Source organism: Neolamprologus multifasciatus, chromosome 8, assembly GCF_963576455.1.
Source record: "Neolamprologus multifasciatus chromosome 8, fNeoMul1.2, whole genome shotgun sequence".
Taxonomy (NCBI): Eukaryota; Metazoa; Chordata; class Actinopteri; order Cichliformes; family Cichlidae; genus Neolamprologus; species Neolamprologus multifasciatus.
The window spans coordinates 14746713-14772900 of NC_140446.1; the positions used below are offsets into that span (position 1 = coordinate 14746713).

Genomic DNA, 26188 nt, shown 5'->3' on the forward strand with positions numbered 1-26188 from the left:
GGCCGCCTACGTTAAAACCATGAACAGGTAAAATATAAAGTATACAATCTCATCATAATAAAATGTCCATCAGTGAAACTTTGGGTCGTGGCACAGATGCTACTTTGACACATACCACCTAGGTAAACATTGTTAGAGACAAACAGCATTTCCCCAGCCCCATGGCAGCCTGATGGTAGCAGCCTCTCTCAGCAGGAGAATGAGCTGTCCTGCACTGAAAAAAAAAAAATGCTCGGGGACCATTTAAGGAAACAAGAGATAGATCTGGGTATTTATTTTAGTCTAACAATACCTCTGTAGCTACCTATGGGGTGGCAGATCATTAGAGGTTAGTGAAGCTAACTTCACTCATCCCCCAAAGCCTTTAGTTTTTGCAGCTTTTTTTTACTTTGTGTGAAAAGTTATAGTAGTGTTTTTTTTTTATTTATTTGCACTTTTTTTTTTTTTTTTAAGAAACATTTCTCTCTTGACATGGTGTCTCTTCTTTATATGTCATCTTAGTAGCTGGTGTAATATCATCTTCTAATCCTGCTGTCAGCAGGATTAGAAGTAAATCCTCTTTTTAATGGATGGCTGGACGCTACAATTCATTAAGGACATTTTTTCTGATCACCTTATTAGAGCTGGAAGACTTTGGACTATTTTAAATCCTAAATAGTCCCTGTTTGTTTGCTTTAGGGATTTTCTTTTGATGGAGCCTAGAACTGGGAAGGTACTTCAGACTTAACAAGGAGACAGGAAGATGGTTTTAATATTGTGGCTGGGCTGTGCATATGAAACAACACTTTTAGGAGACTTGACAGAAAAGGATAAACAGTGCACCGCTCAAATTTATAGAAAAGATGGAAATGTGGTTGCAGACAGCAGCCTGCTGATAGGGCAAGACAGAAAATGTAATTGTACAGGGGAACAAAAAAGACTCTGCGATGTCACAGTAAAGATGACAGCACTTTGTAACTGTGTAACAAAGAATAAATTAAATGGAAAAACTCAATGTGGCAGTAATTGCATCAATCAATAAGCATCACCGCTTGTTGCTCTGTAAGAGCATAAATACTGCAACAAAATTACCCATTTGAAGACAAAGAATCCCCGTCCGGCAAATATCAATCAAGGTTGTCAGAGTTAACAATGTTCTTCCTTGTCTGATTTTCTTTTTCACATCTGATACGTCTGTAATCAACTTGTTTCAAAGTTCAGAGGGAGCGGTGAAGCCGAGTCCAGCTTGTAATCAGTTTCTCATTACAGCAAGTGTCTGTCAACAACTATGTATCTCGTTAAATATCAGTGTGTGAAAAACACAGACTCCTGCTGACCGAGCATAACTTATAGTATGTTGTATAAGTATGTAATTGGCTTTACCTGAAAGATATACTTCACAAGTTTTGTTTTAATAACGCCCATCAGCGAGACTTTTAACCTTCTTTTTTGTTCATAGCAAGAACTTTCAGCTGAGAGAAAAATGATTTTTCTTTTGCCCGTAGAGTTTACAGTATATTCTGCGAAGTTCCTTTTCTGATGGTGTTGAAGTTGAACATCCGTTCTCTGACAGCTTTATGGTAGACTCTGCAGCAGTGTGAAGAAATTCCAGAAAAGGAAAGGCTAGAGCATTGTTGACTGAGAGGGGAATCGCTTCTCAAGCTCTTCAACGATGGAGTTCATGTTAGGGTTGGGCTGAATCTGTGGAGGTGGAGGATCTTCTCCTCCTCCTCCTTCTTTACCACTGTCTCCCCCTTCTCCCCCTCCAGCTGGTAGCACATCCAAGGAATCGAGAGAATCCAGGGAATCCATGGAGGCCCGGCTCTTCCTTACCTTTTTTAGCGGAATCTGCTTCTGATCTATCTGGCTAAACATGTTGGCCACAGATTTCTCAATGTCTGCTATGTTTTGGATGTTCTTTAAGATTCCCTTCAGCTCTTTTCGGGGAGGTTCGGGTTCCACCGGTAGGGGCGGCGGTGGTGGTCGGAGGGACACAGGCCGCAGAGCAGGCACCTCTGAGAGTGACGGGAGGACAAACATGGATGGATGGTGGACTGAGGGTGACACTGGGGGAGGGAGAGGCGGAGGCGGTGGAGGTGTAGGGGGTGGAGGAGGAGGAGGATCCTGTTTTTCTATATGGTTACACTCTATGGATGAAGCTGGAGAGCCAGGAAGTTGGGAAGGAGGATGGCATGGAGGAGGTGATGAGGGGGGAGGAGGAGGTGGAGGAGGAGGAGCAGAGGTTTGAGGGTGCGGTGGTGGCGGTGGAGGTGTTGAAGGAGGATCGGGAATAAACTCCAAGTGGACCTGAAGTCTGTCTTCTGAACCCTGATTTCCTGTTAAATTTGCCCCAAAGCGCCGCAGCACTGGAGGAGTTGGCTTATGACTTGGCGGAGGGGTCCCTCCGTCACTCTGAGTGACGATGATACTTGGGGGTCCCTCTGTATTCTGAGGATTCTGGACACTCTGGGTGGGGGCATGCTTGTAATGCTGAGGAGTTTCTGGCAAAACAGAAAGTAAAATATCAGGTGACAGAGATCCTCGGGAGTCTCTGTTTTGCCTTTGTCTCATTTCCTGGAGTGCCTGTTGCTCAAACTGTCTGGCTTGTTCTTTCACTGTCAGTTTGGGTTCCAGACTTGGGCTTCCCATTACGTCTGAATCCAGCCCACGATCAAAGCCTGAATCCAGGCCAGCATCTCTACTTTCTTTGAATTTGGCCTTTAGGAGCTCCAGCTCCCATTGAACGGGATCCATAACTACTTGGCGCCTCAAAGCATCATACATCTCTCTTCGATGCAGTCTTGATGGGAGGGTCCAGCTGTGTCCACCACCTGATCCCCATCCACTGTCACTGCCGCTGTAACCACCAAACCCCACATCACACACGGGAGAGCTGAGCCTCAGCCAGGCCTCTCGAAGGCCTTTCCTGGAAGGGGAGAAATTCCCAAGAAGATCCTTTCTTCTTTGGCTTCTTCCAAGAGTCTCTGGACTACTTATAGTCCCATCCTCATGGTAAATGGGATTTTTAATAGTCAGGGGGTTTTCATCAGAAAGAAAGGTGATGTTGGATTCAGATTTGGGGAAATTGTGGAGCACTCCTCCATTAGCAACGCACTGGCGATGGACCGCAATTGCTCTAGTGGCAAAGTCTGAGATCAGACGTTGGCGGTCACTTTCATCCAAACTGCCACCACTCCCGCCAGCACCACTGTGGTTTGAACGGCTGGTACATGGATAGAGGGGGAAAAATGAGACAGAAAATGGAATGAAAGAAGAAATAAAAGAATTACAGATAAAATATGAGGGACAATGGTAATAATGAATAGGAAAAATGTAGCTATATAAATCAAAGTTAAATGAAATGGAAGAAGGATTGTGGCTGAATGAAATTTAAATGAAAGCACTGATAAAACAATTGCAATGATAAAAATAAAATGAAATGTTTTACAATGAGAAGAGACAACAACAGAATCAAGAGGAAAGGTAGAAAGGCAGATAAAAGAGGACACTCTGCTAGACCTGAGGTTGGACACGTGTAATGACAACACACCTCACAATAACAGATAAATGTAGAAAAGATCGGGAACCAAAGGCAGAGGGATCTTAAGAGGTAAGATGTTTTTATTTCGGTGCTGTTTTTTTACCAGGGGGGCCAAAAGATGAAGCACAAAAAATAGATTTAAATAACAAAGGAAACTAGATTTTAAGCACACCACAAAGACGTTTCTGCAGCACTGCTATAAACGATGCCACATCTGAAGGGGGGATAGATTACTGTGTCATGAGGCGTTGAGAGTATGCAGATTTTCTTACAACAAAGTACTGGTTACGTTCTCTTCTCTCTAACGAAAGTATGTTGATCAGTGAATTCAGTAGTGTTAGTTTGTGACAGCGACGAAACTCTGCAGACTCTTGGTGTCCCATAACCATACAGCTTTAAAAGAAAATCTAACAGTTAACACATTTGCTGTGAGGTCTACCAACCTACCATGAATATATAAAAAGAATAACTACTTACTATCCAGGACAAAATTAGAACAAAAATGTCACACATTCACAAAGTTACACTCCTCGTTACAGACACAGCTTTCAACATCCTACTCACTTTTGTCTGTCAGCGGTGGATGAGGTTGGGTGGAAGAGAGTAAATGAAGAAGATGATAAGATGTGAAGAAGATTAGAGTGATAAAATTAATTTAAAAATCATAAAATGGTCAGAGTTGTGAAAGATAAGAGCTCCAGGCAGTTTTAGAGAAACTTCATTAGGACTTAATTTAGAATAATCTACAACAGAACTAAAAGACTGGATTATTACCCCCCCCCCCCCCCGCCCCCCCCCCCCCAACCTTTTTTAAATAAATGAGACCTATCTTATATCAAGATAAGAGATCTTCAGAACTTAATACATAATTGTTAATAGATTTTTGCCTAATTAATACCATTCTAAGTGCCAAAAAGAAAGCCTAACCATCCAATCTAATGCTCACTGGCTACTGACTTGAGATTGATAAGGCAGCAGCCAATGATCATGCAGTTAACAGTCCTCTCATTATCACCAACATCATCATATCCAGTTTCAGATTGTGACAGACAATTTGCTGATCTCGAAGCTTTACAGCTGGCCTTCAGAAACCAATGAGTGATGTCATTGTAGCGTAGTCTATCTTCTATACTTTCTATGGCTGGAACCAGCACGTGTTAAAAGGTGGAACATTTCCTTGGAAGGCTTGTTAGTTTCAGCAAACAGCGTGGCGTGCAACCACTCAGCTACTGGACAGGGAATACACTTTTTCCCTCGGTGCCTGGAGGTTTCCATGAGGTCACTGGTTTATAGGCCTGTGTGACAGAGGCTTTATGAAGGAGTAATTTGGTCAGTGTCTATAAAACATGGTAGCAGATCAGAGACAAGTAGGGGAACACTGGGATGCTGTTTTTTCTTTTTGTTTTTTAATATATCCATTTATTATATCTATAACTTTTGTGCCCTGGTTGTGCTGCTGTTGAGTGTTAATGCAGTCTTCCTTGTTTTTATGGCTTTTATTTACCCTTGATAAATACTTTACTACTATACATTAAGATATTTACTATATACTAAGATTTGACAGCTGCTTCAGGAATGGGGGCTGCAAAAAACACCTTGAACACATTTTAGTGCTTGTCTAAGATGTACTGAAGCATTTCATTTAAAACTTTTATTTTGATGTTTTGATTAAATTTTTTTTAATAATTTAAAAATAATACGTCATTTTAGAAAAATCCTTTTCCCCCCCTAATTTCTTTAGTTATTTCCATGTACTTAAAATCATAGGGTATTATTCTGTAATTTAATTTCTTGGCTGAAATTAAGCTCTTCTCCTACCTAATGGCCTAGCACCATTAAAGAAAAGAGAAAAAAAAAGTCCTGTATCACCATGGATACAAGGGGACATTATGCAAATATACATATTTGAACAAATCTGGACTTATTCTACAGATCTGGTTATGTAGCCAGCCCAAGATATGAAATATGCTGTATCACTTAATAATGTGACTATTAATTTAACATTTAAAAAACATGCTTCATTTAATGTGCTGCTAATAATAAGCTAAGAACACCTAATTTTTCACAGGTAATTGAAAACAGACATTAAAAGCTAAGTCTGTCAAGAGAACAGCTAAAGATAATTACATCTAAAAAAGCTTTGAAAATCAGTCTACTGAGCAGTTTGATAATGGGCTTTAATTATAAATGTGCAAACTTTTGCACTTTGCCGGGTTTTATGGTTTTTAGAGATTCAGTGCCTGCAAGAAGGCAGAGATGCAGATACAGTAGTATAGATGTGGAAGTATTAGGGAAGAATTCCTAGTAAACACACATACACGCACAAATACAGGAAGATCCCACTTGAGTTAAACACGAGCTGCAGTTTATCAATAGAAATAATTATCGCCCGGGGCAGTCTTTATAAATTACGGGACGCATTTATTTCAATTATCTCATATCCAAGTTCATTTCAGCACACGTTTTTCAGGGAATCGCTTGGGCTTTAATCATCTCACATCCACACACACACACACGCACACAATGACAAACACGCATACAGTTAGAAATCCCTTGTTGTCATTAGCAGATAGTTTCTGCTATCTTGCATATGAATTGCTCTCATGTTAATGGGAGTGGGGAGGCATATCAAGGACAGGCAGGAAACCAGTGATGCATGTAATGCTGATAAGAATTCCTCTCAACTTCTCCTTAACGCTCCAGTAAGGAATTGTAAATGAACTATCTGTGTGCCTTCAGTGTATGTGTGCATGAGCAAGTCAGAAAACTTTCAGATAAAAGTTAATATGGTGTCTGTACGTACAGTTCTTATTAGAAACCTGTTTAACCAAGTCAAATGTATCAAACTAGTAACAACTGGGAATAAATTAAGCACAGTTTGGTATAAAACCGACAGAAATAAGGGACCTTTTAAGGCCACACGGAGTAAATGGGCAAAAAAACCTTTTAGTTTTATTGCCCATCTAGTGAGTCGAGATAGAGGACAAAATTAATAAAAAGTTAAAGTAATTTCACAATAATCACCTAAAAGCCTATTTGTATTGCTTCAGTTTACTGTCAACGGTCCATGACCATATGATTAAACAAATAAATTGGTTGCAAAGCAAATGCAATCAAAAACAATCTGGCATGAAGGCGAGTGAAGAAAAAGATTGTTTTTAAATTTGACTGACCTAATATACACTACTTGCATTTAGCACTCAAAGCACTTTAGACCGCAAGACACATTTTAATCAAACATTCACAAGGTGCTTTATCCCATATATTAAAAAAAAAAATCAACTTCACATTCATTAGCCATTTTGCAGCACCAGTTAACCTAAAAATGCATGTCTCTGGACTGTGGGTGGAAAAGAGCACCCAGAGGAAGCCCACGCAGGCACAGGACCATCCTGACTCCAAACACAAAGCCCCAGATGGAGTTTCAATCAGCAAAATTCTTGCTGTGAGGTGACGGTGTTACCAAATGGACCATCCAAAAAGTGTGGTTTGACATTTCTAAAAATGTGTCATTAACCTCTTCCCTCCTGTTCTGGGTCCGGAGTGGTGCCATTTTTCAAAGGTTACCCATCATGGGACATTCAGTGAGAAGGCTGCCTACGACCATCATGACTAAAACAGATGCGGGATCTGTTGGGCCTTATTTGTGTTGCATCAGATTTTAGAACAGGTTCAGAGTCACTGACTCATTATCGTATAGGTTTTTTTTTTAATGCTGATAATTTTGTGTTATGTGAAAGTAAAGTTGTCAACATCTGATGGAAGCACAAGGACACCTGAGCTTATTTTTCTACTTTGACCTTAATGTTTTGCAGTTGTTACTAAACCAAATTTGAAGTTTTAGGTTTGTATAGTTTTTCATGTGAATAGAATCACTTGCCCCTGAAGTGACTGCTGCTGTAAGGCCAGATTGGCTGACATTCAGTTTTTTTTAAAAGAGAGGACATTAGTATGCATTACAATATGTAAGAAAGAGCAGAGAGTGATTTTCAGAGTTTATCTCTGACTGTTAACACATTCAAAACTCAGAGCTTTGTTTGGTGTTAGTTTGATGCGGGGTTACAAGGTCTGCTTGATTAATCTAAGACTGTGTCATCTCTGCTTGTGTCAGTTTCTCTGGCCAGTGGAAAATGTGAAATAAAGCAAAGGCCATGTCCCCCGCCGATTAAAAAAAAAGACTACTTTCACAAAAGCCCAAAGATATTTTAACTCGGCATATAAATCCTTGAAAAGTCTCTTGGCTTAGGAGTGATTTGGGAAAGTTCAACAAAGCAACTCAAGTGTGTTGATAAATCACTGAGTTCTATTCCAGTGAAAATGCTAAAATAAAATCTCACCATGCTTTATTCAAACTACAACATTTACTACATTTTTGTATGTTTTGCTTAGTACTGAAAAACACCCAGTAACCAGACTTGTAGTTAAAGCAGCAAGCTTCCCAACAATCTGATGCAGACTGCTTTTTGTGTGAGCAAAGCCTTCTTAGCATTTATTAGCTGGACATAAGACTGGCTCAAGGCTTTCTCCAATTAGTCTGATTGCAAATCTTTGCTGCCAAGTTTTTAAATATGGTTGTTCAACAAGTCTGTCAGTCATGATGATATGTGCTGATTAAGGATCAAGAACCAACACAGTCGACTTTTCCAATAATGGGTGCAAGGTTCACTTATAAGAAGCATTCAGTAATAAAATACAGTGATGTTATAGTTTGTGTAACCACGCTCCGAGTTCTGCATTTTGATTTGTTATACAAGCATGTCCAGGTGGCGATCGCTTTCCTGTCAACACTGTTTGATATGTGGTATATTTATATAGAATGTGCAAGGTTTTGTGTATACTCTCCCACCATGAAGCCTTAGTAGTTTAACAGAACCAAACTGGGATAATATTTAAATTGCAACTTTTATTCTGTTGGGAATCAAGAGTGCATGTTGAACTGCAGGAACATAGTTCACATCAATATTGAAAATGTGTTGAAATGGTCTGACTGCACCACAAAGCTCCCAAAGTGCCCACTCTGCCAAAGTCTGAAGTTTAACAGCCGTCAAAATGTGAGCTAACGACTGTGCTTTGGCTCATCGGTTTAAATGCCACTTTCACACATCACTTACATGGCGTTGTCACCCAGCTCTTCATACAGGTTGTTGGCAGTGCCTCCCCCAGGTTTGCCTGTTGGCAGTGCCATCTGGATGCGGGCTGTTTTGGCGCACTCTGCTTGACGCCTGGACAGAGCAGAGAGGAAATGCAGAGTTAGTTATCTAAAGTAAGAGCAAAGCCATTTGAACCAACCATTGAAAACAGTGAAGTAGGCATAATCAAGCACAAAGGCTCTAACTTTCTACTTTCTCTAAAATGTCTCCTCTGTGTTCTATCAATACCTTGTTATTAACACAAAAATCATTTCACTATCCAGTGTCTGCTGTAGAGGAAACATCAGTCTGTTCTGCACTTTAGTTCTGACTAAACAATCCCAAATGTTTTCTGTCACATTTTCCACAGAGATTCATTAGTCCATGGGGATTAAGATGTCTGAATGTGGTAACCTCTGACCTTTTCATTACTACCACAGTGAGGCTGACATTTCTGGCCTCATATTTACATTTTCCATGAGGATGCACTGTCATGACACTGGTGATCCCTTAAGATTTTCCCTGCAGCAATCTGTCTAAGAATATATAAGCCTTGGCTGCAATTAGGAAATATCAGCATAACAAAATGCTAAAAAAAAGTATATTTAGTAGTAGTATTATAATAGTAGTATTTTCAGATTCAGTCTTGCAGATACTGTAGCACTCTTATAATGCACTGCCAGGCTAAAAAACAATAATAAATCACCACCTGGATAAATAAGCAAATAGGTAAGAGCCTTCTGTTGGATAATTACCACAGTGATTAATAAGTGTTGGCTTGCAATATAATATTTAATCCTAATTAATGCAGTAAATAGCTTCTTATTGCAAACTCTGGATGGAAATAAGGTTACTGCAACAATGCCACAGTGAAAATGTCCAAAGAAATACTGGAGTCTGCAAGTGCTTTTTGTGGCAGGGTAGTTTAGTTTCTCCACCCAGTAACGACAAGCCTCTATTTCTTGTTGAGGTGCAGCAGGTGCTAAAGTCCCAAACTACTCAAGTTTTAATGCATGGCATCATAAAACACGGGGGAATGCAGATGCGAGTAGTAAGAACTCAAAATAAGTACACTGACTGAGTAATACGAACCACACAGCATAATGCAGTAAATGTTTGCTAACATCAGACGCTGCAACAATATGTTGAAATGACTGCTTAAAGTTTTATATCCTCACTTCAAATAAAAACGTAGGAGTGCTACTGTTATCCACTCTACATAATCCTGATATGCACTACTACTTGACGCACAAATGAAAACACACACACACACACACTCTAATAAAAGCATCTGCTCTGGACATTTATGCTCCATGTTCTTCAGGATTCATTTGTTTGATAGTCTGCTGTCCTCTCCGTTTCATAGCTCTTTCTGATCTCATCCATCTTATTGTACAATGAAAGTCAACAGATTAATCAAAGTGAAAGGTGTTTAAGACAGCCATGACATTAATATTTTATCTTGGGAAAATAAAAGCGGTACTCACTCTTTGAATCTGGTGGCGACAGATGCGGCAGATGAGAAAGAGAAAGATTAGTTATTATTTGAGCCATTAATCACAGTTCTTCTTGTTAGCCAAGTTTACTTACTGCAATTTACAAGCAAAGTTGGACAATTGGTCTTCATTAAAGTAATTTGGCAAAAGATACTAGTGATTATCATGCTGATGATTGCTTTTATGTTTTTTCTGTCTTCATATTCCCTCTTGTTGTCTGTTATTTGTCTCTGTTTCTCAGCAGGATAAAAGGCTCTTTCCAAAATGCACTGATTTAATTCAGATGTGTGTGTATGTGTGAAATGGTTCACACGTGTTTGGGAGATGGATAAAATTAATAGCCTTTCACTGTGGTTAGCTAAACAAACTATTAGAATTGGCACTCTGGGGGCAGTCTGCCATGCTGAATAGTCTGGGGAACTGACTGGCCCAGGTGATGATAAACAGTGGAAAAAGAGCGACTGTCAGTTCTGCTTGACTGCCTACATGCTCTTGAAAGAAATTGATAAGTCTTCTATATGGCTTGTTATCTTTGCTACACTAGAAGTCAAATCCTCCGTTCATACTGATTAGTTTTGAGCACCTAAATGCATGCATTATAAATTTGTTGAGCCAAATTTATGCTGATGATTTAACTTCATGCACACGTTTTCCAGCCACTGACATAATTGTGCTTGAAGTGAAAGTGTCAGCATCAGACATACATTACAAAGAGCTTCAAAAGACTTTGAACCACTCCTCATTTGTTGATATTTTGCTAAAAAAAATGGGAAATCGATGCAGTAATTTATTTATTTTAACATGTGCCTATATATGAATATCTATATATACAGAATATAAGACAAAGGCAGGGTTTGTACAACTCTAACAAGCTTAAAAATCAATATCTGGTATTCTTCAACGCAGCTTGAATTCTCTTAAGTGTTTTTAATTGAGCCATTAGTTTAAATAGAGTTACCTCTCATTTCTTTACAATTCTAATAAGCTTGTTAGTGACTATTGGATAAGACCACTTTTATTCTTCAGCACAGTCTGAACCCTCTCATCCAGCTTTCTTGTCATTTCTTTAAGTAGTCTTCAGGAATAGTTCTCCAGGCTTCTTGAAGCTGTTCTGTCAAGATGATCCCACACTGCTTCAGTAATGTTGAATTCTGGGCTCTGGGAAAGCCAATCCACGACTGATAGTCCTTCACTGTATGATTTATCTATTCAGGTATGCTTTTACTGCACTAATAGTGGTTTTGAGATCATTGTCATCCCAAAGCACAGCTCATGCCAATCAGCTTTGACAAGCTCTTCAATACCACTGTGGCATGGGTGTGGTCTCTGGCCGGCTGCAGAGGAGGGGTGACGCAGTGAGCTCCCGGGGCGACACAGGGGCAGGGTAGACAGGTGTGCTGGGATGTGAATGTGATTGTGACTCTTCATATGTTCACAGTGACAGTTGGAGAGAGAGGAGAGCAGACGTGACAGCAGAGCAGGAGTGTCTGTGTCCCAGTAAACAAAACCACAGTAAAACCAAACGAGTAAATAAAGAAGTGCTGTCATCACGTCCGTGTTCTGTGTGTAACGGGTCCAACGTCACAGCCACTTACTGAAATACAGACCATGATAGAGCCTCAGCTGTGTTTTACAGTCCCTCTTTAGACTGTAGACACTGGTAACAAAAGAAAAACTTCAAATTTGCATTTATCACTCTATAAGACTTGTTATTATTGAGTTTCAGTCCAGTTCTTATGGACTTTTTCTCACTGTTTCCCTTCCTTGAGATAATTTCTGATGGATTTTGGGTGATGATGGACCAACTGATCTATCAGGTCCTGTGTCTGGACTTTTGGGGATCTTTATATTTCACAAAGACTTGACTTTTTAGATACTGTTTATCTTCTTTAGGTCTTCTTTGTTCTATAATTAATTTTCTAAAAATGTACAGAAACTGAACTGCAAATGAGTTAAAAAGCCAAGGAAAAACTTCCAGAGACCTTCAGAAAGCCAAGAGAACTAATTCCCAAGACCACTTTAACAATAACTAGAAAGTCTGGCTGCTTGGAAGCAAAAAGTAAAGAAATGAGGGGTGGTTCAAGACTGTTGCACAACACTCTACAGCTGACTTAACAGATTCCTGTTGTGTAAACATTTTAATCAAATGATTCATACTTGACTAATACACATTTTCATCAAGGAACTAAAAATGAATCCCAATCAAGTGAAACCCCCCAAAACAAACCAAAACTAACAATAAAAACATGGATAAGGTGGTTCTTCATACGACCTTCCTGCCCAAACAGCTTTTACAGTTTTAACAGTTTGCTCCTAATAAATAAAAAAAACACTCAGGATTTTCTAAAGTGGACGGATGCTTTTGTTTATATCAAATGTTATTCAGGCATTAAATTAATGATGCATCTGGTTTGGAGCACTTTTAGTTGTGGCTCAATATGCCAGGGGCACATTGACTCAAAATGAACAACAGTTCTCAGGTTGATTATAATGAAGGAACACGGTCACTTAGTGCAGCATGCCCATATTACAGATTTCCAATGTTTTTTGAGCCACAAAGGGAGGTATTGAGCTCTATTTTAATAGCTTTGGCTACTCATTTAACTATTTGCGGGACCAGTTTGCTTTTGGTAAATTTTTGGTCTGTTGTTCATTTGTTGACAATAGGAAATATGCAGAGTATTATCAGCCTTGTTCTTTAAACACAATCTCATCACATAAAGCATCTGTAGAATATATAAATCGTACTTACTGTTTGTAGGTGATTATGACAATCAGTATGGCGGGTACACAACAGATAATGATAATGACAGCCAGAGCCAACAGCGCCCCCTCTGTGTAGCCTACAGTCTGCACAGCTTTCTTTACACTGTTAACCACTTCAGGGGTTCGGATTTCCAAAATCCGGCCACCAGGAGGGAGAAAGGGCTGAAACTCTTTATTGATGTCCAAAAGTTTACCATCAAGAAACCTTGGATAAAAGACACACAGTGTAACTAAGAACACGCATATCTTTTGCATATCTCATGTAAAGGCTCAAAGTTAGCAAAACAGAAATAGCATAAAAACACCAAGAAATTCAAAGTTAACAGTCTTTCTCTTGTTTTCACTTCTCTGTTCTCTGCAACTCCCATCACACACACATATAACCTGAAGCAAAACCCTTCCACACCTTTATATAAAAGACAGTTGTAGCCAATGGGACATCATCCACTGGTTTGTGAAACCTCTAGCTGAGCAATTTGGCCTTCCCAGTTATTTGAAACTATACATCATCTTTTTGATACAGTCTACAGATTCAGACCTGGCTCTCCTGGGTAAAAGGCCCTCTTCTCAACCCAACAGGCCGCTGACTTGCTCTTTAAGCTATTCACCTGATCCTGTCTAAAAAGGCTTAAGACCCATGTCATGGGCTAGATTATCTGAAGCCTAAAATAGAGCCAAGAAAACAGACATGGAACTCAGGTGACAGACCTGAGTTCCCCCTCAGACTTGAATTACCATCAACTAAATGATCAGTATATATTCTTTAAACATACATTCACATAAAAGGAAACAATACCCTTTTAAACTCAAATATTTTATGAATTAGAATATAATAGAAATGGTTGGGTCCTTAACAGGTCTTAAAATCAGGTAAATAAAAACCCAGGAGAACAACAACACATGAAATATTACACAAATTCATTATTTATTTAACAAATACTAGGCCAAAACACACCCTTGCTGCTTCCACGGGAATTAAAGGGTAGCAGCCAGCTGGTGTTAATAAAATGCAACTTGATTAACAGATCATCAGCCAGTGTGAGCACCTCTATAAAAGGAGAGGTTTTGGCAGTTTGCTGCTCTGAAGCATTCAGCTGAGTGTTACTAACATCAAAAAAGCAATTGTTGTTGCCCATCAATCTGAAAAGGGTTATAAAGTGATTTCCAAACAATTTGAATGCCCATCAAATTGTCCATCATTCTACAGTAAGAAATGCTATTTATAAGTGAAAAACATTCAAGGCAGTTGCCAATCTTACCTGCAAATTCAACCCAAGGTCAGAAATTTTGAAAAACCCAAGAGCTACATCTCAGACTTTACAAGCCTCAGTTAGCAAGTTAAATGTTAAAATACATGACAGTACAATTAGAAAAAGACTGAAGGGATATGGCCTGTTTGTAAGGATTGTCAAAGAAAGCATCTTCTCTCTAAAACGGGAACAGTTTAGGTTGAACAGTTTAGGTTTGCCAAGTTGAATCTGAGGAAACCACAAGACATCTGGAGGAATGGCCTTTGGACAAACAAGAACATTGTGCAGATATCTGGTCAAAATGCAGAGCGTCATATTGGGTAGAAACTGAAGCACATGCTGACTGTCAAGAACAGTGATGCAGGTATGATGATGTGGGCTTCTTTTTGTTTCATCATTCATCCAAGTGACAACTGCTGCCTAAGAAAAAACCCTTAGTGATCCCAAATGTGTCAGGAGTATCAGAACCATTTAGATGCATTTTCTCTCAACACTGCGTGTCCGTGGCTTTCAAACCCCAAATTAGGGGGGTTTAGCGGCAAAAACTGTTCGGGTCCCCCGACACAAACAGAGTAACATAGTGTACGCTGTTAAGTGCCAGTAGGATTGCCAGGATTTATACATCGGTGAAACCAAACAACCTCTGGTTAAGCGGAGGGCACAACACAGAAGAGCTACTTCGTCAGGCCAAGACTCTGCAGTCTATTTACACGGGCCAGTCAGGCCAGTGGACACTCTTTCAATAATGAGGATGTACACATCCTGGACAGTGAGGAACACTGGTTTGAGCAGGAAGTCAAGGAGGCCATTTATGTGAAAAGGGAAAGACCATCTCTGAAACGAGGAGCACACCTAAGGGTACATCTGTCACCATCTTACAATGCTGTGATTGCAGCCATTCTCCAACTCTCTGTGAATGGTACTCACGGCCATTGATTGATGGTCTTTGACCAGTGGTTGCTGATCAATGGTCATGACAATTTGCATATCAAGGAACTGACCTCACAGCACATTGTTCATCAGTTGTGCTAGGTTCAGTCATTGTGCAAATGCACTGTTTATAAGGTTGGGAAACCTGCAGTCAGCTGAGACTAAAGAAGTCACTTGGATGAGTGCTGAAACATTTCTCCCACTGAAAACGATACGTCCAGATGAACAGAATCAACTTTTTGGGGTTTAATTACCTCGATGATCAAGCATGCATCAAAACTGACAGCTAAAGTGGGTAAAAACCTTTACCCACTTTAAAGTGGGTAAAGGTTGTTTACGCTGTTTATAGACTTCAGTTCAGCATTCAATACAATCCACCCCTCACAACTCATCAGAAAACTGACAGACCTGGGCATCAGTTCCCTCATCTGCAAATGGTTACTGGACTTCCTGACCAACCGCCCCCAACATGTCCGGCTGGATAACCACTGCTCATCTACAATCACAATGAACACCGGTGTACCACAAGGCTGTGTGATGAGCCCTTTCCTCTACTCCCTCTTCACCCACGACTGCAGACCTGCTGATGGTTCCAACACCATCATTAAGTTTGCAGATGACACCACGGTGATTGGCCTCATCAGTGACAACGATGAGGCCGCCTACAGGGAGGAGGTGGATTGTCTGGCTGAGTGGTGCGACAGAAACAACCTGCTGCTTAACACAGAGAAGACCAAGGAGCTCATCGTGGACTACAGGAGGAATGCTGACCCACATCCACCCATCCACATTAAGGGGACGGCTGTGGAGCGTGTGAGCAGCTTCAAGTTCCTGGGAGTCCACATCTCCGAGGATCTCATCTGGACGACCAACTGCTCCAAGCTGGTCAAGAAGGCTCACCAGCGCCTCTTCTTCTTGAGGACTCTGAGGAAAAACCACCTGTCCTCAGACATCCTGGTGAACTTCTATCGCTGTACCATCGAGAGCATCCTGACCAACTGTATAACAGTCTGGTATGGGAACTGCTCTGCCTCGGACCGGAAGGCGTTGCAGAGGGTCGTGAAAACTGCCCAGCGCATCGCCGGAGCACCACTTCCTGCCATAAAAGACATATACAGGAAGCGGTGTCTGAAAAGGGCTGGGAAAATCATCAAAGACCCCAGTCACCCATCACATAGACTCTTCACCCTCCTGCCCTCTAGGAGGCGCTACAGGAGCCTCCGGACTAAGACCACCAGGTACCGGAACAGCTTCTTCCCCACAGCTGTCAGACTCCTGAACTCTGCCTCCTGACATCTGACCCACGTTAAACTCATGGACTGGACATACACACACCCACAACCACCTACACACACACACAATGGACAACCGTACCCTCAAACACACAATAATAACATGGACTGAACCACCATTCACAATCACTAGCACTTTATATACCTCTGTAGAAATTATCCACATATCTCACTTATCTTAACTGCACTACTGTATAGTTCTGTGTAAATAATCATACGATAATTTTTAATCCTACAACTGTGTATAACTTGCATAGTTCACATTTCTGTATGACTGTATATCTCAGATTTCTGTATAGTTTTTTTTATTTCATATTTATATCCTGTTCATAGCCTGTACATAGCTTGTACTCACTACAGCCTGTACATACTTATAGTTATAGAATATTCATAACATACTTCATACCGTGTACATTATAACATACCATAATAGACCCATTTCTGTAACATACTTACATATCTATATTATTGCTAATATATATTGTAATATATCTATATCACTAAAGCACTTCTGGATGGATGCAAACTGCATTTCGTTGCCCTGTACCTGTGCATGTGCAATGACAATAAAGTTGAATTCTATTCTATTCTATTCTAAAGCAGACCAATGATCCCAAACACAGCGGCAAGTCTGCAACAGAGGCTTGCAATGGCCTAGTCAAGCTCGAGACCTCAGCACAACTGAAATGTAGGAGGATAAACGACTGCCTGCAAAATCTCAATGAACTGAAGCATTTCTATAAAGAAAAACCCCCTACAACAATGTGAGAGACTGAGAAAAATCACACAGAAAACAATTTCTTCAAGTTATTGCTGTTAAAGATGGTTCTAGCTACTCAACCATTGGGTTGTTCTTAGTTTTTCACACACTGTCTCTGGATGTTGGCTCAGTTTTTGTTCAATAAATGATAGCATGGTGTAACATGTCATGTGTTGTGGTTCACCTGTGAATTTTAAGAGCTGCTAAGGACAAGAAAATAATTTATTATGTCCTGATATGTAAAAACTTAGAACTTAAATAAAAGGTGGACATTCTACATAGAATAGCCCTTTATTGTTATTGTACATGTACAACACAACTATAGGATGTAGCCTAACCCAGTTTTAATTGCAAAGCCACGTAGATTAGTTTCTGTTCTTTTCTACATATAAAGCTAGCTTGTTGGTAAAGTTCTTACTTGTAGAGCTCCTGCCTTGATACAGCTCTATTCGTCAGTGGGTCGATGGCATAAATCATAAGGTCTGACTTGGTGTAGTCTTCCTGCTCCATCCCATCCCCATGGCGGTGAGGCCCGATGGTTTCCACGACAACCTTTGCTCCTGGTATCTGTTCCTGGACATAGCGTTCCAAAATGCTGAGGATTGAAAAGATTGGATTTTGATATACAGCATCAAAGCATTATAACCCCTTCAGTATTCCCAGCATGACATCCACATACACACATTAATGTAGAGAAAAATACTGTTTCTTAGATCCAAACAAGTTCTCATATATATGGACAGACAAAGCCGTCAGACTCCAAACACACCACATCACACATACATACACACACACCACCACATGCACATTTTTAAAAAATCCTGTCAGCCAGGCAGACTCCTGCTGAGCAATATTGATTTCTGTCCCCCCAGAAACACCTGCTCACAGCAGGAACACTAACTCATGTGTGTCTGCATGTGCATGTGGGTGTGAATCAGACAGAAAAGATGACAAGTGCTTTAAAACATCATTAACAAATTATACTGTATTTGCAAGGCAAAACAAAGCATCAGTCCAGCACCAGCTGTGCAGAGTATTTGCTACGTGTCACAGAAAGGCCCATTGTTGAATGTGTATATAAAATATCATATCATGCAGTGATTTACACATTTTGTGTTTTGCTTGACTGTCGTCACACAAAAGAAAATGCATTTAGTGTTTTACTTTCCAGCTGCCACTGATGTGGGGATAAGGTCAGGTACTTTGAATATAGCAAGTGATAGAGAGAGTAGGAGGCAGAAAGGGGATGACTGATAGCATAGGTAACAAAATAGCTAATGTTTGCCATTAGAGGCTTTCAAATACCCTTTAAAATTGCTCTCAACAAAAGAGAAAACAATACAAAAGCTGTTCAGTACTGTGAAAATGTTTTTAGTTACTGCTCATTTCTTTCTATTTTGCTTCCAAGTAACCAGATTTTCTTTCAATTTTTTAAAAGGGTCTTGAGCAATAGTTCTCCAGGCTTTCAGAGTTTTTCTTTGGATACTGACTGTTATTTTCATCCCACTTCTTCTGGCTGACCACTTTCAGAGAAATTGTTCTTTTACGTTTGTTTGTTTGTTAGGAAATAACTGACCTATGAATCATTCAAGGACAGAAAAAAAGGAAAGAAGCCTGGACAAGTGGAGGACAAAAGAAAAACTGGCATGCCTAAAAAATTATCTACAGCAGGTGAACTGTATGTGGCAGTCAATAAAACAGGAAAGATTCAGCAAACATGGCACAGGACACAGGTGTGCTGTTCTGTGCCAGCCTCATCAGAAATGGTTTCAGTGGAGAAATTACACAAATTACAAAAGAAGTAGAGTGAAAAGCAGTGGAAACAGGTCTGATGAACTTTTAACTGAAATTGCAATCAGTATTTATGGAGGCCAGGAGAGAGGTGAGTGGCTTGTTAATATTGCAAAGAAATGAAAGGGAGCTCAAGACTTTTGCACAGCACTGTATTAAAACTAGTAGCTCTTAACGTCAATTAAAAACGAACAATTGCCATTGTGCACTCTGTAACTGTGGTGGTTTGCATGTTCCTGTTTTAGAGATTGTGTTCTAGTTTAATGAAACACTTGAGATCTTATTCTTACAAGGACATTTTCGGAAATCATTATAAGAGCACGTCTACATTTTAAAGACAAGAGTGTTTTTGCTCTTTAACTACTGTTGTTAAAAACCCCATGTGACAATTAGAGTTTAAGTCCCTCCTGTGGGGAGACACCATCGCTAAATCAATAGAAGGACTTCAAACTGTGCAAACTCAAAATAAATCAATATGTGACTAAAACTTAATTTCAATGCTGAATGACTTAAAGAAAAGTACACTTAGTCTGAAAACTTTTACAGGAGTTCTCTTCTTGTTGCTTGCACAGAGCTTGGTTTGTCTTTCACCTTTGTTACCTTGCTGCTTGATGACACTGCAGGTATTTCAAGTACTGCTTTAAGTATTTTAAGGTAACCAGCAGTCTAGTTTTGATCTGTCTTATCAAGTCTAGGAAAACACATTATCCAAGCACCAAGTGAAAAAGGTGTCAAAAAGTACAGTATATCCCTTTTGTATTAGCCTTTATTGTCTAAGGAGCTTGGAAAGAAAAGCATCTGGACTTCAGTTTCCTTGAAGACGCTTCACCTCTCATCCGAGAAGCTTCTTCAGTTCTACGAGCAACTGGTGGAGAGTCCCAGGTTTTAAGCCCTTTGGGAGTGTCCCCAAAAGGGTCATGGACCCCCTATTGATCCTCTACCTAATTGCACGAGCCCAGGTGCTTTCTCTTAGAACTGAAGAAGCTTCTCGATGAGAGGTGAAGCATCTTCAAGGAAAGTCCAGATGCTTTTCTTTCCCAGGTCCTTAGACTACGATGACCTGGATGACCGAGAACCTTCACAGAACTATTAGCCCTTATTGTTTTGACGCTCAAGATACCATTACCAAGCTATGTTGCTAAAGAGCTAAAGGTATGTTAACATACTAAGCTAGTATTTCTCTCTTTAGAAAATAAAAAACAACCTTTTGCACACTTGATTTTCCTGTATATACTGCCTGTCTGAAGTCCATTCCCATCCCTCTCAATCCCTCTGGGATTCATACGTAGACTTTGACAAAGCCATCCCATTATTATACTTGGACACAAGCTACAAGGCTTCCACCACTACTATACTTTACATATGAAGTTCTTTTTGTAAAAAGCTTTCTTTGGTATGTACTAGAACAATTTAATGCTTCTTTGGCCAAACACTGCTATGTTTAATGTTTTTTCTGTCCAGAGAAGATTCTTCCAAAGGACTAAAAGTTCTTTGCCAAATTGTACTTTTGCTTTAATAAGGTTTTTGGACAGCAAAGACTTTTTCTGGCACACCTGACACACAGGTCAAATTGATCTCTTTCTGGTGTGCAGCCATGCCCTTTGACAGCTGGAATAGTTACCAGGAGGCTCCTGCTGGCAGTCGGTTAAAATAAGGGATGATTTCTCTTAGAGTGAAATTATTTATTTCAAATAGAGCTCTTTCAAACTTGGCATGTTGATGCCACACATTTCAGCAGGAAAGAAAACACCTGACCTTCATATATTTAAGTGCAGGACCGTTTATTAAAATCCACTGCTTCAGAGAGGATTAGATGTTTGCCTCTGCAAACACCAAAACTCTTCCTACAGATTTTTTTCTTTGTTAGATAAACTACATTCATCAGTTGGATGTACAAATGGTTAAACCCAAGCTCTTTGCTCTATTGTCAAAAGCATCAAACGTTACCTCAGAAGCTTCTCTTTGTTTTTCTCCACGTACGTAGGAGGGACATTTGATACAACGACCTGCATGTCCAGCTGGTTCACGACTGACACCTACACAACAGGAAAGGAAAACTGAGATAAAAACTCGCTGAAGCACTTAAAATAAACCAAAAATAACATCCTGGGCTCTGATTTCGGTGCATCTTAACAGACAGAACCTCCACATGTTTGTAAATGCAGTCAAATGAATAACATTTCCCTTCTACAGCACACAAAATGTGCTTCAGGTTTGCCACAAATTGAATTTGTTTTTACACTTACCTGCTAAAGGATTTATGTGGCAGTGTAAGGGAGCAGTGGAGCACATGTAATTTAGCAGTTTGATTACATTTTTTTTATAGCTTGTTGGTGGTTGGACTACGTTCATCTTTGAATAGTGTACTTTGCCATTATTTTGTCTAGGGTACTACAGAACCTGCAAGCAATTAACTTGACTATATTGGATGTAAATTAGTCACGTGTATTAATTATTCACAAATCAAGCCTTCTTTAGAAGTGACGTGGTTAACTGAGCAACCTTGGACTATAATTTTTTAGGTTAAAGGCAGGTGTCAGACTAGTAGACACAAGATGCAGAGCTTAAAGTGGGATGTGTGATTTTTTTGCCTTATGTGGGACCTTTGTGTGAACAAGTAGGAACTCAGATGAGCAACATTTTTTACTAATATGTGATTTTTTTGTACTACATTTCATAAGAGTTTCATATCAAATGGGCACTCTCACTCTTATCATATTTTTTAGAAAAATGAGTTCAAACTACTCTCTCTCATTAGCTTTAGTTAACCAAAGACGATTTCTCCCTGCAGGCATCGTTTTGCTGTGTTTACTTGTTCCAGTAAGAAGTCATTAGCAGCTTGCAAAACTATCCTTTCAGTGCAGCTTCCTTCACACTATCCTAAGAGCAATAAAAATCTCATTGCACTAATCATGTCACCCAGTTCATTTTAGGTTGGACACCTTAAAAAAAAGTAATCGTAAACCTGCCATTAAAATGTAATAATTGTAAAAAAACATAAATTATACATACCACTACGTCTGCTTTGCTGCTGTGTCCTTGACCATAGTTGTCTGTAGCAACCACCTCAAACTTAAAATACGACCTCCTCATATTGCGGTACATGATAGCCGTCTTCACAACGCCGCTGTACGGTTCAATGATAAAGCCATCTTTGGTGTCTTTAGTGTCTTTACTAGCTGGAGGGGGGACGATCAGACGGTATATTATAGAACTGTAGTTACCAGTGTCTTTGTCCAGGGCCTGGAAAATAAGAAAAATAAGGACCATTAGATGGTATTACTGTGATCATAATTACACCGCAAAGCATTACCATAATCACTGTCATTATGAAATGTCATCATCATCATGCACAAAAAAACACTATGATCAAGCCACTGTTGTTTTTTTGGGGGGTTTTGTAAAACAAATTCCATACGCTGTAATTATTATAATGCTGTTGGTCTGCTCTTTGCCTCCTTACCATCATCATTTCAGTCCAGGAGTTTGACACTATACAAGACACTGTCATGTACACTGAGTAGCGCAGGACTGATAGTGTGTCTCAGCTTTTACTCATCATGAGGTCACATATTATTTTTGCTTTTCTGGATTTTAAAACCTGTTCAAAGGCTTTCAGTTCTTTCATTTTTTTTAATGTGATATAATTCTGAATCAGAGGAAGGGTAAAAAGAATCCTTTGAAATCTGAGCAGATCATTTAATCTATGATTCTGACTAACTATCATGTCTCTCCCTTGTTCAATATACATGCAAATCTCACATTAAAATCCAGACACACTCTCAGACAGACATTGATTTTATGCAGGGTTATTATAAGAAGGGCTAGAAATGTAGATATAGACACCCGCCACATCAAAGGTAAGATATGGTAGATAAAAACAAAGTAAACTGGGTTTGTTTTTTTTTTTCATAGCTACGGAATAAAGAAGCAACAAAAAAGAAACAAAGGTAATGAGGAGAAAGATGAGATCGGGAAGGGGGGCGTACTGAAGAACAAATGTATACATCTTTTTCATTTTCTGGGTTCTTCCTTGCAGAGATGCATGGCTGAGTGAGGGTAACTTTTCAGCAATACATTAAAATGTGCAGTAGTGATAAGAGCTGCTTTAAACTGTACAGGGTGCGGGTCTCTCTGCTGCACCTATGAAGAGATATGTCCACATCCAAGCAGGCCTGTGTCGTTCTAAAGTCGCAGTTTATTTGCCTTTGCATCTGTACACTTACCCAACTTCCTGTAAACATGAAATATATGAAATATGTGGGCACAAATGAATAATTGAGCAATAGCTGCAAACATTTCAATATACTCATGCCCTGCACACCTAAGAATTATTCAGAAGCATTTTGCACAGATGACGCCAGCACTTGGTGAGCAAGGTAGTACTCAGCCCAGAAGCAACGCTGCATCATCTAGCGAGGCATCCTGATCAAACAGATGCTGTTCCCATTAAAAAAAAAAAAAAGATTGGATTGTAGCTCTGCTGTTTACCTTGTAATTGCCATGATGGAGGGAAAAAAAAGTCCCAGCACTGGAAACTCTGATGGATTATTAAAGCTGGACTTTCTGTCTAGTATATTTTCATTTTATCAGTACCCATAACAACACAACCTCACCAAGCAGGCCTTTGCTTTAAGGCAATTTCTGGTCAACACAGTAGTTAAAAGAGAGAAAGAAGCTTAAATATCAAAGATTTACACAGCTGGAAAAGTAGAAAAAGCTACATTCAGCTGGGTTTACAACATCACATAGTTCTGCATGTATGATTTAGCAGTTTTACACAACCCCCAGTGATTTTATTTTGCCAAGAAAATATGTAAACCACCACACTACGGAGGCAGAAATGCATCTGGAAAAACATTTTTAACAGGCAAAAAGTGAAATTAATGAATTTAGAAAAAAATAATGGAGATGAGTGAGCTTGATTGTTGATGTAGTCTAATCAAGATTTGAATTATGGCATCCTCCGAGGGACAAAATAACACATCAACTCCTCCATGTGCAAATTGTAAACTCTAAAGGCAGAAACGTTCTGCATAGCACCACACAGACAAAAGAACATTTTGCCTGAAGAAGACGATTTGCATGCTTCAGACAGATGAGATGGGATTATTCATAATTAAGATTGGAAAAGCACATTTCTCAAAGTTACTCTGAAGCTTTTGTCTCACTCCCTTTTTCATTTTGATGCTACCATGTGTACAGCTAGCATCCCTGTCCATCTTTCTAGTCACTCCCTGCTGTTATCTATTCATCCACCATAGATCATGTATGTCTTCCCTGCTTTTTTTCAGTCCAGTCAGTTTGTCTCTCAGCAGGGTGTCAGCTCTCCTTATCTAACCATCAATCCTTTCTCCTCCTTTAACCTTTAGATATATTGCCTCACTCTGTGGCGATTGAGCTTGCAACCAGTTTTTCTCTCTCAGTTTATTTAAATTGTTTAAAAAGCTGGTTCCTGTAATCCAGCTTCAACCAAACATAGTTCTAACCCATACAAAACCCATATGTAAGCCCCAAACCTCAGGTGTTTGAAGTAGAGGAATAGCAAATTGAGATACTCGGTTCATGAGTGAGAAAAGCACATCGTCTGAACTTGTGAAACATGCTCTCCTGATGCTCTCATCGTTCCTGTCACTCTCGCTGGAATGATCTAATGAAGGAGGAATATCTAAGAATGATCTTAAAAACGGTTATGAAATATTAAAGCGCATACTTTTCTGCCAGGGACCCTGCCTGGGTCTCTTGTGGCATCCAGGCTCATTAAAACATATTGCAATTTCTAAGATAGAGGCTGAAAGAGATAGACTCTGTGACCCATTTAGGGTCCTGAAAGGCATTTTAATAATATGCTCAAGTTGTTTACAGTTACATGAATCTTTGTAGCAGTCCGGTATACGAAAGGGAAACAGAGACATTTCAACAGAGAAAGAAAAAACATACCTGTCAATCGTGATTTTTGTAATACTTGAATAATTTTAAAACAAGAAAAAAAATCTATTTCCAAACAAGCACTGTGTAAGCAGTACCTTACAATATAGTAAAATCCATACTACAAGCCTACAAAGTACATAAATTGGGGTCTTGGTTTAAGCCTCTACTGTAATTAGCAATTTGAACTGTATGTTTTATGCTATTTGTGTTAATAGGCAGATCTTTGTGTAGTTGTACCTGTACTTGCAAGACTGAGGTGAAGGTTTTGGCGTCTTCTGCAACTCCTCCAATGTAGAGAGGTCTAGTGAATTCTGGCGCATGGTCATTTTCATCCTGGACATCAATCACCACTTTAGCTGTGTTAGCTAGGAAACAGAAACACAAAATACACATTATGATACACTTTTTCATAAAGGAGTGCTTTTGTGAAACACATACAAGGACAAGCACAAGCAGCATTGACTGGCTGCAGTGCTGTAGCACCAGTAATTTCATCCAGTACAGTAGATTGTTAATCGAGCTAGCTAGAGTTAGCCGATAGCTAAAATAATAGCAATGGCCTAAAATACTATGGTCAAGGTTCAAAATGGAGCTTCATAAACCAAAAGGAGACGTCCCAGTGGGTACATCATATTTTATATAGAGTCTATGCCTGTGTCACATAACAGATGTGTTTCAGGTTGTGGAACATTAATCAGATTTACTCTGATCCATGTTATGAGTTCAAGACATCTCTTTTAGATTTGATCACTTTCTTTTTAGCCCTGTAAAGCCTGAATTATAAAATAACTGCCAGAAAATTGTAATTTTTTTTTATAATCAAGTATTTATTGAAACGTCAGACTATTTCAATTTGCATATATCTGTTTTAATTTGTATAATTTTTGCTACATTTGGCATTTTTGTCCAATTTATTGCTTACAAATGTATTGTTTCAGTGTTATTAGGTGTTTCAAATTGATTTGAAAGTTTGATTTTTGTGGTTTACGTTCATATTATCATATCCGCTCATTGGCCATAGCTTCTAAAAGAATGCCACTTTATTTAGATTTATGTTAAAAGCACATTGCGTACTCCTAGTAAGTGCATATGTATAGGCAAGTTAGTGTATCCAAAACTGGTCTGACAATGACTAAGAGTTCAAAATTTACAGCTAGAGTTACAACTTATTACCACCATTAGCAAAGGTGAAAAAAAACCTCTCCCAACCAACCAACCCTCCCAAAAACACCAAAAACAAAAGAAAACCTCAGAGTTAAAGTAACTGATCACAAGCATTTCCCTTCATCAACAGCTATGATTAATTCGGCTACAATTAGAAGC

General features: G+C 39.4%; 1 protein-coding gene across 1 annotated transcript in view; it reads right to left on the reverse strand.

Moving 5' to 3' along the window:
- The window catches only part of LOC146512705 (protocadherin-15-like), a 231453-nt gene that overhangs the window by 24811 nt on the left and 180454 nt on the right, over positions 1 to 26188 (reverse strand). Inside the window, exons 29-34 of the mRNA XM_085171180.1 lie at positions 25103 to 25230; positions 21947 to 22177; positions 20882 to 20970; positions 17562 to 17738; positions 12898 to 13116; positions 8632 to 8742 (exon numbers count right to left, since the gene is read on the reverse strand). Coding sequence (XP_085027306.1) covers positions 8632 to 8742; positions 12898 to 13116; positions 17562 to 17738; positions 20882 to 20970; positions 21947 to 22177; positions 25103 to 25230 — 955 coding nt within the window. The remainder of the gene's footprint in view (positions 1 to 8631; positions 8743 to 12897; positions 13117 to 17561; positions 17739 to 20881; positions 20971 to 21946; positions 22178 to 25102; positions 25231 to 26188) is intronic.